The sequence below is a fragment of the Podarcis muralis genome, chromosome 7 (assembly GCF_964188315.1).
Source record: "Podarcis muralis chromosome 7, rPodMur119.hap1.1, whole genome shotgun sequence".
Taxonomy (NCBI): Eukaryota; Metazoa; Chordata; class Lepidosauria; order Squamata; family Lacertidae; genus Podarcis; species Podarcis muralis.
In genome coordinates, this window is record NC_135661.1 from 65567710 (window position 1) to 65579817 (window position 12108).

Sequence of the window (12108 nt, forward strand, 5' to 3'; positions counted from 1 at the left end):
TGAATGTTTTTTGGAAGCTAAACATCCAACACGGCTTCTGCTTGAGTGCAGGAAGCTCCTGCAGCCAACTGGAAGCCACACCTTGGTTTTCAAACAGTTTCAGGAGTTGAATGGACTCCCAGAACAGATTAAGCTTGAGAACCAAGGTACCACTGTAATTGCAGAGTTAGAAGGTACCCTAAGGACCATGCAGCCCATGGGTAGGCAAACTAAGGCCCAGGGACTGGATGTGGCCCAATTGCCTTCTAAATCTGGCCCGCAGACGGTCCGGGAATCAGTGTGTTTTTACATGAGTAGAATGTGTCCTTTATTTAAAATGCATCTCTGGGTCATTTGTGGGGCACAGGAATCCGTTCTTTTTCTCTCTCCAAAATATAGTCTGGCCCCCCACAAGGTCTGAGGGACAGTGGACCAGCCCCTTGCTGAAAAAGTTTGCTGACCCCTGAATTCTAGCCCAAAGCTGTCCCATATGCGGATAGAACCTGCAACCTTGGCATTATCGTCACCATGCTCTAACCCAGTGTTCCCCAACCTTGGGTCTCCAGCTTTTTTTCGGACTACAATTCCCATCATCCTTGGCCACTGGTCTTGCTAGCGAGGGATGATGGGAGTTGTAGTCCAAAAACAGCTGGAGACCCAAGGTTGGGGAACACTGCTCTAACCAACTGAGCTATCCAGTACAGGTCCCTCCAATTTAAGCATACAATAATTAAGGACACACACCATGTGTATCATGAGTGGAAAGTACACATGAACGCCACTAGGGGGCAACCCTGCTCTGCTATCATACTGTTGACAGCTACTTAAGGTCTCCTGCGGAAGGCAAGATTGATACAGTGGTGAATCCAGAGTCCCTAAGACGGTTGGATGGTGCCTTGTCCGGTTCCTTCTGGCAACTCCTGCAGCCAAGCTGGTGCCAACTGTATTGCTCTGTTTTCCTTTGGACCTTTTCAGCAAGGCCAAGCCGGGGGGGGGGGGGGGCTTGCTGTGTGGGCCTCCATACACACTGCTCAGGCTTGTGCCCAAGGAGGTCACTTGGTTGCTGCTAATGCAGCACTTTGACTTCACCCCCAGAGGCACACTCCATTGTCTCTTGAGAAACACGGATGCCAACAATGTTCACCTTCATCTCTAAACACAGGAGGGCATTCCTCACGAGGAGGCATACAATTCACTGACAAAGAACATGCTTTTCATGTATGTATGCATCCACCCAAGCATGTTTCCCTGCCATATGCATTTAAAAGAATCCCGGGTTGCAAGATCTTCAGCTGCTGACATTCAAAAGCAGTCAATTCTGCACAAAGCAGACCAATGGCTGAACTCAGCCTTCCCCAACCTTCAGGTGTTTTGGATAACAACTCCAATCAGCCCCGGTCAGCATAGCCCACGGTCAGGGATGATGGGAGTTGTAGTCCGAAACACAGACCCATATTATGGTGTCTCTTTTCTTTTTCTGAGCAAAGGGGAAGGGGTCTTAGGGGAAAAGAGACCGATCACAGCTCCATCCTGCAAACACACGTTCGCAGAACAGGAGCACCAGCCCGTGCTATTCAGCCCCTGGGTGCTTCTGACCTCTGACCTTTCACTTTTGAGTTTTTTGCCCTTTCCTGGGAAATTTGCATCTGCCATTCATTTAAAAGGCTGAGGGAAGCCCCTAGCACAATGTAAAGGCTGCTGCCCAATCCCTGTCCGGAGGAGGCAAAAGCCACTCAAGCTCTTTTGAGTTGCTTGGGCTCTGGCCTTAAAGTAACAAACTCTAGCAAGGTAGCATTCTTGATGCCTGCTACTGTACTGTGGGGAATGGCCCTTTAATTGTAGTGACGGCAGGCAGGCAGCCAGCCAGGTTGGACAGCAGCTGAAGGTCCTGGAAGCCACATTGCCTCTTTGCCACTCTCCCTATTGGGCCTCTGGGCACTGATTTTTAGCAGCGAACAGTCAGCACTGCCACTTTTGAATGGGGGCAAAGCTTGGCTCCCACCTGCAGTGGACAACCACCAACTAAATTTGCCCCAAATGCAATGCCACGGCCTATAGATCTATTAAATAGATTCCATAGGCCCAGGACACTGAATTGGGGGGAGGGGAGTGAAAAACCCAGCATGCCGAGAGGCTCATGTCTGTCCTGGGGTCTCGCCCTGCTTTGGGAAGGGGCCTCAGGTTTGACCAAGGACAATCCCGAGACCCACCCTCCCCAAAATGTGTTTGGGGGAGGAAGCAAAATAGATGTCTTTGTTGCCTCACAGTAGTGGCTGATATGGAAACCAGGCCTCTGTAGGACTGGGAAGATTAGGCCTTGCTGGGGAGAAACCCTAAACAGCCTGGCTTGGGATTTCTCCTTCTCTTCTCACGCCCACTTCCCTTCGCTCCACTGCTTGAAGAATGGAAGGGAATTGTTTTTCTGGAGACTACATGGATGGAAAGTTCCTCTGATGCAAGAAACAATTGGTTGCTGATTTTGAAAGATGAATTGAATATTGGGACTTTTGGAATCATTAGTAATACTGCACTGGATTTGTTTTTTACTGTGGTCGCATCGGTACCTTACATTTAAAGCACTGTTATACCACTGTGTCTTCTCCCAAAGCATCCTGGGAACAAGTTGGTTAAAGGTGCTGAGAGTTTTTAGGAGAATACTTCCCCACAGAGTTCCCTGGGAAGAGGGACTGGCTGTTAATCGAACTCAGGGAATCAGTTTAACTCTGGGAATCACCTCTTCCCTGCCAAAAAAATCCAGGAGACCAATCTATGACTGATGCAGGCAACCAGACCTCTGGCATGCAGAACACCCAAGGTCTCATAAGCACAGCAGCTGCTTGTTTTCTTGCTTGTGCCAAGCCTTACCTATCTCCTTTCGGCCTGCGCTTCTGGAGGTTTTTCCCCTTTGGTCTCCTCTCGCTGCCGATGCAGAACACTCCCCCTGGGCCGGTGACTCGGATGGACTCCAAACCCTTGCAGGACTTCTTGAAGGTGAATTCGACTGCCTCTCCTTCCTTCAGGCTGCGAAAGCCTTCCATGTGGAGCTTGCTCTGGAGGCCAGGGGGGAAAACAGAAAATTATCCTGTCTTTGATTTTGTTCCCTGGATCTCGTAAATTAAGTTTAATGTTCCCATCAATGCATAACCCCATATTTTATCATACCATTCTTTAACAGTAGCTGATCACCATTTTCCTGCATATACAATTATTAATATTTATTAATTATTATTATTATTATTACTACTACTACTACTACTATTATACTAGAACTCAGACAGGCCTAGCTCAAACTTCTGCTTTATAGCACATTTGCAGAAGAACCCAGGACAATAAGAAATAGAAAGCATGTGCCAGAACACACGCACGCACAGAGATTTCAACTAATTAAAACTCAATCAGCTACATTGAAAGTCTCCATTGAACCACTGTGCTTGTAACATCTGCAGAGTGCCCCGATCAGGTCTCTAAGGGTCATCCTCTAACGCTTGCTCCGATTCATTTTTCAGCAATAAAAATGGATCGATGGTTGTGTATGTGTGTGTCCCTGGAGTGCTCAGTTTGCCATTGTGACATCACACCTCCTCCTTTTTACCTTTGATAGAGAAACATTTGTTGTTTAAATCCTGAGTTCCACAACCGTTTTATCTAAGGTGACATAACCGTGGAACTTCCTAAGTTTTTCACAAGGAGAAGACTTTTCCACTGTTGCCGAAATCAGACTCTGCTAGTAAAAAAACACACCTCAAAGTCAGGTAGTGTAATCTGGGTCCCATCTGCACTATATTTTTTAAAGCAGCATCATGCCAATTTTAACACTCATAGTCTAGGGTTGCCATATTTCAAACAGTGAAAATCGGGCAGAAAAGTTCTTGAGTGCTTTTTTTTTCTTTGCCAAAGTTGTTGAGGTTTTTTTAGCAAATTCATATGGAACCATTAGTGTGCCCCCCAAAGCATCCTGGGAACTGTCTCCTACAATTCCCAGAGTTCCCTGGGAAGAGGGACTGTTAACCACACTGAGAACTGTAGCTCTGTGAGGGGAATAGGGGTCTCCTAACATGCTCCCCATACAAAGGATGGAAAGAATGAGGGTGAGAGATAGCAAGTGAGGTTATGGTTAAAATTAGATTAGCACTGGGGACTTATTAGTTCACACTCCCTATTGCTATTATAATCAACAACAGCAACACAGCTAAAATACAGTGTGTGGTAAATTATGGTGTAAAGTGCCATCTCAGGATTAAAAGGAGCCCTATGGTCATTTTCAATCTGTTTTGGGAAAAGTGAAAATAATATATTTCTGCCTATCCTGTGTTAACCATTTCCAAGACTTGCTGAAGTAGTTCCCACTATGATTCCTTAGTCAGACAGGCCATCTGCTGTACACAACAGTTCCTTAGAACAGAAGGGTGGTTTTTTAAAAAAATAATAATGAATGGAGCATGCCCACCATTCATGAGTTGCTCAGTAACCTAGATCATGTGACTGCACTTAACTTCCCTCTGGCCGAGTTGCAGGGAAAGCCCATATTTAAAAATGGTGCAGAGCCATTGTGTTGATTGGCCATCTCACAGTCAGTGTCAGCTCTCTCTCCCCAAAGCAGAGAGTATTTAATTATCTTCTTCTGTATCCTCTCTGCTACCAAAAAGCATTGGCCCCTCGGCCATTCTAAATGCACAGAAACTTTGTTTGTTTGCTAATTCAATAAAATGCAAGTGTATTAAAAGTAAAACAAAGTAAGACGCAGGCTGATGAAGTTATTCCAAGAATGAAGCTGTAATAAAGAATTTAATTTCCAATCCTAAACACTAGACACAGTGGGGCTTACTTTGCACTAAACATACATAGGATGTGCAGTTGTTTTAACATGTTTTTTGCTAACCTGGTGCCTTCCAGATGTTTTGCACTATAACTCCCATCAGCCTTAACCCTCATTGCTTTTGTCTGACTGAAAGGTGTGCTTGAACTCTAATAATGCCTCCTGCTTTGCTGGATGGAGGGGAGAGAGGAAGTGCAGAAACACACCTTCTATACATAGGTAAAGTTTCAATCCATTGCTCTTCCCTCTTTTGTCTCTGGCCCCACTCACCCCTGGAATGTGGCCCCCAGACTGAAAAAGATTCCCCTTCCCTGATTTGCAATCATTGCACCCACAGAAGGAACTGGGCAAACCATCCAAATGGAATGAAAACTGGGGGCACCTTGTGATGGTTCAAAGAGGTGCATTCAAGTCTCACCTTTGGCATGGCCTCACCACATAGACCTGAGCATGGGTGTCCAGAGGTAGGGGCAAGGGGGCATGCAACCATCACCCCAGGCAAACCATAACCCACAATTGCCTGCTTTAACTGTTGTTTTTTACGGAGTTAAGTTCTAGTATTTGTGGAACCTGAGATAGGAGGCAAAATATACAGGCACTATTCTTTTCATATATATTTTTTTCCTGAGGAACTAGTCTGCTCCTCCACTTTCAGTGTTCTACCTTGCCTTCCCCTCCCCCCCCTCCCCCAGAAAATTCCTGTGGACACCCTTACGTTTGGTTATGCCACTTGCCCCATCCCGAGTGGCGCTCAGGCCACCGCACCAGAAACTCGGGCTGTGTACACACCATACAGTGGTACCGCTGGTTACGTACTTAATTCGTTCCGGAGGTCCGTTCTTAACCTGAAGTACCAGTTTAGCTAATGGGGCCTCCTGCTGCTGCCACGCCGCCGAAGCACGATTTCTGTTCTCATCCTGAAGCAAAGTTCTTAACCCGAGGTACTATTTCTGGGTTAGCGGAATCTGTAACCTGAAGCGTATGCAACCCAAGGTGCCACTGTACATTTAAAGCACACACCACCCTGCAAGAATTCTGGGAACTGTAGTTTTTGAAGAGTGCTGGGAACTGTAGCACTGGGGGCAGTGGTAAAGGACAGCTCCCAGGATTCTTTCAGGGTGCTCTAAATGTATGGTGCACAAACTGCCTTAAACACCGATTTCAACTTAGGCTCTCCAAAAGTCATCAAAAAGCAGAATGTGCTTCTCTGTTGACTAAGCAAACAGGTCAGACTCCTGGTACTTTTCAACCAGACCTGGGAAGGAAGAAGCATGCAGCTTTTCCCCATTCAGCACTTTCCCTCTACAACCCCTTCCCCAGCCATTTCCCCCTTGACACAGCAAGCACACACCTGGGAGAGGGTTGTGTTGTCAAGTGGCAGCACTCCCTTCCCCAACCCATCCTTTCACTTCTCTCCTTTGCAGCTGTTTGACAGTAGCCAGGGTCCCATATCTGCCTCTGAGCCCTCTAGCCTGGCCCCTTATACCCTTTACATTACCTGCTCTGTCCTTGCAAAAACAGGGCCAACTCAGTCACACATTTTTTTTGTTGGTCTTTCATCAGATAGCTTGCCTTAGCACTCCCAGTAATCAGTCTATTTAGATTGATAGAACAAAACCTTTACCCCCTTATCGGCGTTCAATTCTAATCACAAATGGGGCATATCTTTGACATTTTGAGGCAACGCAAGCATATAATCCTCGCTGCAGATTGGCATATCAATCTATTGTTGGCATGGATTGAGAGTGCTGGGGCTTCTACAGGCCTTCCTTTGATGTCAATGTATGAGGTTCGATCAAATGATTTCCAAATCCAATTTCAACCCTGGCCACAGATGCTTCACAGTGGTGTCTTCTCATGCAGCTGGGAGGGAGGATGCTGAAGACTCTCCCCCATCTCAGTAGAGTTGCACCATTCACACATAAGCACAGAGCCATATGGGGCCGAACGACAAGAGAAGCGTCTCCCACCTGGAAATGTGAATCATAGCCATATCCTGAAGGACAGATTAATCCCAGATGCCAGGTGTGCCCATTTTGAGAACAGACGGGTCTACTGAATTGTAAACTTTCAAACAGGTACTGCGAATAAATACAACTCCCCACCGACAAGCCTATTTAGCCTTATCTGTTACCCTGGGAATGCCTATAACGACTGGGACCTGCAACAAAACATTACAGCATGGACAGTACCCCTGGCGGCCACTTTAGTGCTTCTAAAGACAGTGATGGCCACAAACTTGGATGGCTTTAGGATTAGACAAATTCATGGAGGAGAAGGCCATCAGTGGGAGCCAGCATGGTGTGGGAGCCAGTGTGGTGTAGTGGTTAAGAGCGGTGTACTCGTAATCTGGTGAACCAGGTTCGCTTCCCCGCTCCCTCCACATGCAGCTGCTGGGTGACCTTGGGCCAGTCACACTTCTCTGAAGTCTCTCAGCCCCACTCACCTCACAGAGTGTCTGTTGTGGGGGAGGAAGGGAAAGGAGAATGTTAGCCGCTTTGAGACTCCTTAAAGGGAGTGAAAGGCAGGATATCAAGTCCAAACTCTTCTTCTTCATCAATGGCTACTAACCCTGGTGGCTAGGTTCTGCCTCCAGGGTTGGAAGCTGAATACAGATTGCTGGAAACCGCAGGAGAGAGGATCTTGCACACAGACCTTGCTTGTGGGTTTCCTATAGGCATCTAGCTGGCCACTATGAGAACAGGATGCTGGGCAAGATGGACCATTGGCCTGATATAGAAGGGCTAATCCTATGTTCCATTCTGGATTCCAGCCACTCCATCCCCCCCTCATATTGTTCCCAACATTAGTCAGAATTATGTGGCCCAGTTCTCAATGGACTGTTCTGAGAACGTCCTGCCGTTTTGGGATTTTCCCCAAGCCCACTGATACCTCTGCCATGTGTGAGTAGGTGTCAATTGTTTTGGCAGCATGTGCAACTGGTGCTCACAGGTGGAACATCAGAAACAGTGGGAGTGATAAAAGAGTTCACACCAGCATTTAATGCTGCCTCCCCCCTCCCCTTATTGAAATGCTGCCCATGAATTACAACATTACAAAGAAAACAGGGCTGCTCTTGTGGAAGGTTTTTAAAAGCTGATTTTCCAACTGCACAAATTTTCCTTAAGACACCCTATGCTAAATCATCATCCTCCTTCAGGAACAAACAAACATTTTCATATGGCACCAGAAGGCCAGGAGTGAAGAGGGCAAAGGAACCCCCAGTCAGGGGAGCTTCAAAACCTGGGGGCTATGGCCAATAAGACCCTGTCCAGAGTACCCACCTGCTTCATCAGAAGGCAAGGGAATAGGGAAATAGACTATGACCTATGCAAGTGGGCAGGCTCATTTGAAAGAAGGAGACCCTTAAGATCTCCTGGTCCCAGGAGTAGTAGAAACGGGTGCTGACCCTGGGATTTGGAGGGCAACTTTGGTGCAGGGCTCTGACCTGGGAGAGGCTGGACATGCAAACTAAGAATGAGGCTGTTTTTGCTCTTGTTGGACACTCTGTGTTGGGCAGTGGGCCTTTTGCTGCATTGGGGTCCTGACAAATGCCCAACTTTGCCACATTCTGGAGTCAGACTTGCTAGAAGCCACCTTCATCTTCTTCTTAAAAAGTTATATCATGCCCCTCAATACAAGGACTTCCAGGGCTGCCAACAGCAAGCGAGCACCATAGCTCAGTGGTAAAGCATTTGCTTTTCGCGCAGAAGGCCCTTGCTGAAATTCCTGGTGTTTCCAGTTATGGCTGGAAAGAGGCCCGTCTGAAGCCCTGAACAGCCACTGCCAGTCGTATACAAAGCAGTACAGGGAAGCTTCCTGCATTCCCTGTGGTGTGGTCTCATTCTTTTCTCAGAAAGGCAAAGAGCCACATTGGGTAAGTTAATGCAGAGAGGTTCAAAGTAAGGCAGTTTCTTATGTTACTAAATAATAATCTTGCCCACCTTCCAGGGTGGCACCCTCAGTTCGTGTAATGCACTACACTAGCCAAGGCTGTGGAGCCTCACCTGTTGCCCTGGGCTGGGCTGAGCAACACTCTTAGAGCTGCACATAGTAAGGGGATAGGACTAGAGGAGGGCAAGCTTAGTTGTCTGCCATTGCTGACCTTCTCAAGGAAACCAGGATGCCTTTCCAAGGGCTCCCGGGAAGACAGGTCAGAAAACTATAGCAATAAAACAAAGATACACCCACATGTACACACCTCAAACTCAGTGATCTGGTGTTTACAGAAATCCTGAGGATAGGTAAAGGTAAAGGGACCCCTGACCATTAGGTCCAATCGTGGATGACTCTGGGGTTGCAGCGCTCATCTTGCTTTATTGGCTGAGGGAGCTGGCATACAGCTTCCAGGTCATGTGGCCAGCATGACTAAGCCGCTTCTGGCGAACCAGAGCAGTGCACGGAAACGCTGTGTACCTTCCCGCCAGAGCGGTACCTATTTATCTACTTGCACTTTGACGTGCTTTCGAACTGCTAGGTTGGCAGGAGCAGGGACCAAGCAACAGGAGCTCACCCCGCTGCGAGGATTCAAACCGCCAACCTTCTGATTGGCAAGTCCTAGGCTCTGTGGTTTAACCCACAGCGCCACCCGCGTCCCAATCCTGAGGATACTGAAACCTTAAAGGCTTGGGTGGGTGGGTGGGTGGGTGGGTGTAGGTGCATGCATGAGCCACATTTTTAAAAGTCCATCTCCCCAGTGGTCAAAGAGATGCACCAATTTGTACCAGGGGACAAGATAGATCAGTGTCTCCTTGCAAATATGGGCAGCCGACCCTCTGTACTGGAAGCAGCTGCCTCTCAGGGAGCGCTGAGTGAAATGTGAAATACCGCTGTTTATTTTGAGGAGTGCTTGAGAGATTGGCCAACCAACACCAACAAAAAAAAAAGCAATCTTCTCTTCCCCTGGGGAACAGGAGGGAGAAAATTGCAAGGAAGGCTGTCCGCCCCCCCTCCCTTTTGCCCTGGGTCTTTTGAAGTGACCTGCAAAAGAAGCTGGTGGTCTTCAGAGCACCCCAAGCCCTCCCCCCTCCTTCACAAAACACACACATTGTTCAAATTCCTCTGTTATCAGATAGGTAATCAAACTGAAGCCCATTGAATTAGTCAAATAGCCCCCTTGCATCTGAAAGAAAGAGGCCCAATGCCCCATCTCCACACACCACACACAAAGCAGGAACATTCCCAGGCCTTCTCCAAAAAACTCTTCCACCACCCCTCCCCCCCCTTCTTCCCCCAAAAAAGGACTTAAGAAAAAAAGAAACAGGAGCTGTTAGAGGGAGAGAGACAGAAACAAGAGCACAAGTGGGAGAAGGAAAGATTCTGGCCGCAAAGGCGGCAAATAGAAGGGATTCGGCTTTTAACCACCCGAACTGGGCAAAAGGAACAAAGAGCTGCCCTGGTCCACAGGGATGGCCAAATTCCAGAAGTTCCAGTGTCTTTGGAGGAGGGGAAACTTGGCTGTGTGAAAAGCAGAGTCTGTCTCCATCCATGGAATTACCATCTTTAAAGCCGGTGGATGAACGACTGCCTATTTTTGCCATGGTGGCGCAAAATGTGTATATAATTGGGGTTCTGCAGCTACCATGGTATAATTTTTAAAGCCTGGTTTTGCTTCTTAAATGCAACGAGGTCTGGAATGGAGGTCTGGAAGTGGAAGCAGGCTTCCACCAACAGCTGGATGATGGTCAAATCTGGATTTGCTATGTGCACATGCTGATGCTCAGTTTTGCAGCATCTGTTTGCATGCAAACAGTCCTGGGTTCAATCCCCAGCATCTTCAGGAAGGAATGCAAAAAAAAGACTCCTTTCTGAAATCCTGGAGAGCCACTGTCAGTCAGGTAGATAACACTGAGCCAGGGGGACCAAGGAACTGATTCAGTATAAGGCAGCTTCCTAGGTTCCTATATATTTCTAGGCTGCATCCAATAGGCCGAAGGTATCATCATGACACAGACAGGGGTGGATTCTCCATCCAGGGCCCCTGGATATTACACACAAGTAAAATACTGGATCAAGGCCAGAGCTAGAAAAATATCCCCGGTACTTAATGATCACTACTCTTCCTAACCTAACAGTGGCATTTTCTGTTTGCTAAGGAAAAGGAAGCAGTTAACGCTCTGCTTTATATTTCTGCAATGCAACCTGCCCTTTTGCATTTTGAGACCTCTATATGCCACTTTTTCCGAAACACATTTTTTTTTTAGAGGCAAGAATGAATGAATATGGGCACACCATTCTGATATCAACATATACACACAAACATAGATAAGGATGCATTCTGCCCACAACAGCTTCTAAGAATATAAGAAGTGCCCTGCTAGATCAGGCCAAAGGCCCATCGAGTCCAGAATCACTTTCTCACAGTAGCCAACCAGGTGCCTGTGGGATGCTAAGAAGCAGTGTTCAAAACTAGCCAGGTGCCAGGCACGTTTTGCTGCTGGCATGGGTCCAATTGCATCTACGTGGAGATCTCTAGGCGCCAGGCTGGCGACCCCAGCTTAAAAACTTCTGCCTTAGTCCATTTTCCCACTGTGTGTGTTTCTCCTTCTTGCATACTGGGACAAGTGAATTGTTCTAAGAGCAAGCTACTGTCAAGCAACGTAGTTGAGATCACAGAATTGTCGTGTTGGAAAGGACCCTCCAAGGGCCATCTAGTCCAAACCCCTGACAAATGGACCTTATTCCGTTGTGGCAACCATTTGTTTAAGGTGCTATTTGGCACCTAGCTTATATAGCTGTGCTTCTAGCACTGCTCAGAAGCAGGCCCTGCGTGGCAGCAGACCTCTTTCCACTTGTGATTCTATGTGCTGTGTGAATAATCTTCCAACGTTCAACTTCATTGCATGGCCCCGGGTTCCAGCCTGACAAGAGGGGAAGAAAAGTTATTTCTTTCTCCACGCAAGGCATATCTTATACATTTCTATCATGTTTCCCATTGATGCGCTTTTCCCTCCTAAACCAAAATAAATACTACTTACTGCTTGGTATGGCTAAGCAATCCCTAATAATTCTCATAAAATATCAGCAATCCATAAACACCAACAGGAGGTTATTCTGATGCTCCTCCTCCCTCTGTTCCAGAGCAGGGAAAGAAACTGCAGGTCTGCAGTTTCTTCCTTTTTCTGCTGGAAACCCTTTATTCCTCCCAAAATTCACCCCTCAACAAGCACCATTCAATTCCTTTTCTTCTGACATTGTGCTGGGCGAGTTGTCTTGCTGACCATCCAGCTCTCTGTACCTTGATTGGACATTCTGTACTTCAAACAGCCTGTCCATGTCAGTCACTGATCTGTCCGGGATTTTTACACAAGACT

General features: G+C 47.2%; 1 protein-coding gene across 1 annotated transcript in view; it reads right to left on the bottom strand.

Annotated features, from left to right (window-relative positions):
* Nucleotides 1-12108, bottom strand: part of LIN28A (lin-28 RNA binding posttranscriptional regulator A) — a 52948-nt gene that overhangs the window by 5403 nt on the left and 35437 nt on the right. The window contains exon 3 of the mRNA XM_028738761.2: nt 2845-3029. Within this exon, the coding sequence (XP_028594594.1) occupies nt 2845-3029 (185 nt within the window). The remainder of the gene's footprint in view (nt 1-2844; nt 3030-12108) is intronic.